Raw genomic sequence first — 5,000 nt, forward strand, 5'->3', positions numbered from 1 at the left:
GTCTTACCAGCGGCGCAGCAGCCACCGTCTGTCCCCGGGTCTTTACCTTGGTTACCTGAAGCTCAGCAGCTCTGTGGACCAGATCAAAGTCCTTGTGTCTCAGAGGACGTCCAACATGCTCTGTCACAGCCGCGTACGAGACAACTCCAACGTGTCCAGGTCTTCACATGTCCGTCAAAAATAAAGCTAGACACCTTTATTTTGAAAAAGTATGGGTTTAATACTGTTGTGTTGAGTTCAGGGACGAGTGGGACTGGATCCAGACCCTGGCTGCTGCAGGAGACACGGACCACGCCCGGGAGGACAGCGAGGAGGCGGGGCCTAGAGAAGAGAGCCACACCCCTTTACTATACTATGAGCTACAGACGGCAATTAAGTCCCTGCTGAAGCTCATCAACATTCCTCTGCACCAGGTACACGCCCACTGGCACCGCCCACTAATGACATCACAGTGTCACGTGACAGTCCACTCAGAGTGTGTGTGTGTGTGTGCAGGCTCGTCACTTCCGTCTCTACAGTCAGGAAGTGGTGGAGCTCGGTCACGGCGTCTCCTTCCTGTTGCTGCTGCCGGCGGCCGACGATGTTTGCTCCGCCCCCGGACAGTCCAACCCCTACAGCCCTCTGTCAGGGTTCCTGCACCTCCCACTGCAGATGTTTGAGCTGGGTGAGAACACACACACTCACACACACACTCACACACACACTGTGGTTCCCTCTGTCCACCAGCAGGTGGCGACAGTGTCTTCTTCCCTCAGTGTTTGTCTTGTGTTTGTCTTCAGTTCACTTCTGCACCTACAAAGAGAAGTTCATCAGTCTTTACTGCCGTCTGTCCTCCGTCCTGGACCTGGACGCCCTCATTACCCAGCAGGCACTGCGGGAGGCCATCACAGACGGCGAGGTCGCCACCGCCAAACAACGGCATCAGCTCATTCTGGACTACATCCAGGTGAGACACGACCCAGCATGCATTTCACTACAGACACACATCAAGATTGAAAGTCTTATTCTGAAATATGAGGGGTGAACTGAAAAAATTATTTTATTTTGAAAGATCACATCTGCTGTTTTCAGTCAGTGATTGATGATGCGTTAAAAAGTCTGAGCTCGTCGCCATGGAGACGACCACAAGAGTGTGTGTGTGAAAGAGACAGAGACTTTTATTTTGAAAACTAGAGAGGTGTGTTTTAGCGTGGACAAACACAAACTGAGACTTTTATTTTGAAAACTACAGAGGTGTGTTTTAGCGTGGACAAACACAAACTGAGCTATGAATTCTGGGAAAAGTTTGAATTCACGTATTGAAAACATGGATGTATAATATGAACTGGATAAGCTCCGCCCCTCCGCTTCTGTTCATCCCTATGAAGCTGCTCACCCAGCTCATATGCCAAAAAAGTTTTTGACTTCCGCGTTTATTTCCGGGTTATGGGCCCATAGAGCATGTGCAGTAGTGTCACTACCATCATTCCTCTCAGCTATGTGAACGAGCCGTCCGCGTTATCGACTTGCTCGGCGCGTACATGAACAGTGAAAGGCATGATGGGAGTACGCTAATGACGTGAGCTAGCGGATTTCATGAATACCGACGTCACGTTAACTTTGGCTTTAAACCATGGATTTGTAAATAAATGCAAAACCAACGATAGCGAAGTGAATATAGTGAAGCTGAAAAGTACAATGACAGAGTTAATGATTAAAACGATCAATAAAAATGGTTTATTTGGGTTAGGACCGTGACTATTACTTTATATGTGTTACAGGAATCATGTTGTTTTTGTCTGATTTCCCTTATATACTTATATAATTATTATTAGGAACAATAACAACGTGTTAAAGTAGGTTTTTAACTCCCGTTTATTTCACTCAACACGTTTATATTCAACTATAATTCACGTGTTCATCACATTTAACAGTAACTTTATGAACCGATAGTGAGACAAACAGCCTCCCCGGGAATCAGTGGTGAAGTGACCGCAGGTCTCAGTGCATCACACGGTCACAGCTCCACAGTCCACACCCTCATCAGTGTCACGATGTCATCATCACACGGTCACAGCTCCACAGTCCACACCCTCATCAGTGTCACGATGTCATCATCACACGGTCACAGCTCCACAGTCCACACCGTCATCAGTGTCACGATGTCATCATCACACGGTCACAGCTCCACAGTTCACACCGTCATCAGTGTCACGATGTCATCATCACACGGTCACAGCTCCACAGTCCACACCGTCATCAGTGTCACGATGTCATCATCACACGGTCACAGCTCCACAGTCCACACCGTCATCAGTGTCACGATGTCATCATCACACGGTCACAGCTCCACAGTTCACACCGTCATCAGTGTCACGATGTCATCATCACACGGTCACAGCTCCACAGTCCACACCGTCATCAGTGTCACGATGTCATCATCACACGGTCACAGCTCCACAGTTCACACCGTCATCAGTGTCACGATGTCATCATCACACGGTCACAGCTCCACAGTCCACACCGTCATCAGTGTCACGATGTCATCATCACACGGTCACAGCTCCACAGTTCACACCGTCATCAGTGTCACGATGTCATCATCACACGGTCACAGCTCCACAGTCCACACCGTCATCAGTGTCACGATGTCATCATCACACGGTCACAGCTCCACAGTCCACACAGTCATCAGTGTCCCGATTTCCGGGACTGAACACAGTGATAAAGTGCAGCATGTCAGTCTCTCCTCAATGAATCCACACAACAGCTCGTTAATACATCGATAATACGTTTGAAAATAAATGTTAATGAGACAAATAAACAACTAAAACCTGCTTTGTCATAATATTTTGATCTCTTTGTTTTTTTCTCTCTCGTCAGCAACTGGACGAAATGCGCCGCGACCTCCGCTGGATCACGGACGCTCTGCAGTGTGCTCGCTACAAACAGCCCAGTGGGGGCGTGGCCATCACCTGCCTGGTGGACACCGACGCTCCGGAGATCGTCCAGCAGAAGAAGAGCGACTCCACCTCGTCCGCCATGGAATACCTGCCCACGCCGTCACCTTCGCCCGAACTCCGCCGCAGGAAAGCCATCAGCGGTGAGTCGCATTGTTACTTTTTTTTTTCACAAAGACTCGTAACACGTCGCGCTCACGCTAACTCCGCCCCCCCCCCACAGACTCGCTGCTCGGATCGGACGAAGACGGATCCTCGGAAGTCTTTCTGCCGACGGACAGCGACTACGACTCCAGCGACGCCCTGAGCCCCCGCGAGCTGGACCTGCTGTACTCGCCCGGACTTTCCCAGCAGGCCTTGCACTCGCTGGGCGGCAGCGCTCCCGATGTGCTCCAGATCCACGAGCTCAGGTGAGCGCCGCACGCACGACTATGACGTCACCGCGTCGTCATCGGAGACTAACGCAAACGTGTCGCTCTGGTCTTAAAGGTACAGCGTCCGTCCGACACCAGACGTCCCTCGCTCTCCCACCGTAAAGGAACCGAAAGAGGGCGTTTCCTCCTCCCCCCTCCTCCCCCACTCTCACTCTCTCTCTTCCCCCTCTGCTCTCCCTCGCTCTCCCTCGCTCTCTAAGCCCCTCCCCTCCTCCCCCTCCCTCCCCCTGTCCCTCCCACTCTCTCCCGCTCTCTCTTTCACCACCAGGACTCTAGAGAGTCTGTCTCTGTCCAAAGAGGACGTAGCTCCTCCCCCGACGATGCTCGCCAACCCGCCCGCTAAACGCAAACTCCTGTCCCGCAGTCACCGCGGTCAGTACTTCAGCGGACCGCAGCGTTGGCTGAGGAACCACAGTGGAGAAACACTGACCGGGTCTTTATCTGAGGGCGTTTACACCAAGCAACTGGACCTGGACCTGCCGCTGCCCGGGGACACGCCCCCACCGCACACCCCCACCTACGTCAGCCACGCCTCCTGCGTCCTGGAGAGCCGGCGGGGCCGACAGCGCGAGCCACGGCCTCACGTTCGCCGGATCTTCGTGGAGCCGTGTAAGAAGCTGTCGCCGGGCAACGAGAGGAGGAGCCGGGAGGAGGAGGAGGAGGAGAAGGAGGAGGAGCTTGGTGTGAAGGCAGCAGGAGTGTCAGTGATCGTGGTGGAGTCTGGAGGGGAGGGGCAAGAAGGAGCCGCCGCCCAGGACGTGGATTCAGACGACCAAACGAACGCACAGGTGTCGGAGATTCTGAGCAGCACGTTGTAGATTTGGAGGTTTTAACTCACTGATGCCCCGTGTGGACAAAACAGGGACAATATTGCAGCTATTACAGGACGACGTTCAAGTTTTACTCAAGTTTTGGTAAACAAACGTCGATTGGTGATCGAGTACGTCTGCATGGAGTGTCCGACGACTCATTAGCCATGTTTTTATCCGTCATCTGTTGAAACACCTGAACTCCAGGAAGAAGATAAAAGAGTTTGTATATTATTATTCAAATATTCCTGATCCTTCAAACTGGATCCTGGTTCTGTCTGAACGGTTCTGAGGTCACGTCCTCGTTAAAAAATAGGAACAAAAAAACAAACATGAGATAAAAGTCAAACAGTCTTTTTCCTGGTTATGACGTTCACGTGAAAACTTTGACCAAACAGGAAGTGAACGTGGAACTATGGTGCATTCAAATAGTTTATGGATTATGGCGTTTACTGGCACGACATAACGACAGTGACTCTACTACATTTAATGCGAAGCTACTTCTTGGGCTAAAGCTTAGCTAACCACTCTTGGGTAAACCACTGAGCTTACTATTCTCGGGGTTAATGCTAAGCTAACCACTCTTGGGGACAGCACTGAGCTAACCACTCTTGTGGCTTATGCTAAGCTAACTACTCCTGGGCTAATGCTAAGCTAATGAATGATAGTACATTAACAGTAAAGTGGGACATTATCTTTGCTTTTTGTCTTGAACGCACCACGACAGACTCCGCCCACTCTCAAACTCTCTCTCTCTCTCTCTCTCTCTCTCTCTCTCTCTCTCTCTCTACCACAGTAACCATTGGCCAGACGCGGCG

At 51.1% G+C, this 5,000-nt stretch overlaps 1 protein-coding gene across 1 annotated transcript in view; it reads left to right on the forward strand.

The window, feature by feature from the left end:
• ankfn1a (ankyrin repeat and fibronectin type III domain containing 1a) overlaps positions 1 to 4,191 on the forward strand; it is a gene marked incomplete at its 3' end in the record, with an annotated part of 13,431 nt that extends 9,240 nt beyond the window's left edge. Inside the window, exons 12-18 of the mRNA XM_083904557.1 lie at positions 1 to 159; positions 242 to 413; positions 496 to 664; positions 780 to 946; positions 2,863 to 3,082; positions 3,163 to 3,349; positions 3,429 to 4,191. The exon at positions 1 to 159 is cut by the window's left edge and continues 8 nt beyond it. Of these exons, the coding sequence (XP_083760683.1) occupies positions 1 to 159; positions 242 to 413; positions 496 to 664; positions 780 to 946; positions 2,863 to 3,082; positions 3,163 to 3,349; positions 3,429 to 4,191 (1,837 nt within the window). The remainder of the gene's footprint in view (positions 160 to 241; positions 414 to 495; positions 665 to 779; positions 947 to 2,862; positions 3,083 to 3,162; positions 3,350 to 3,428) is intronic.
• Positions 4,192 to 5,000: the final 809 nt, after the last annotated feature.

Source organism: Microchirus variegatus (assembly GCF_963457635.1).
Source record: "Microchirus variegatus genome assembly, chromosome: 18".
Lineage (NCBI taxonomy): Eukaryota > Metazoa > Chordata > Actinopteri > Pleuronectiformes > Soleidae > Microchirus > Microchirus variegatus.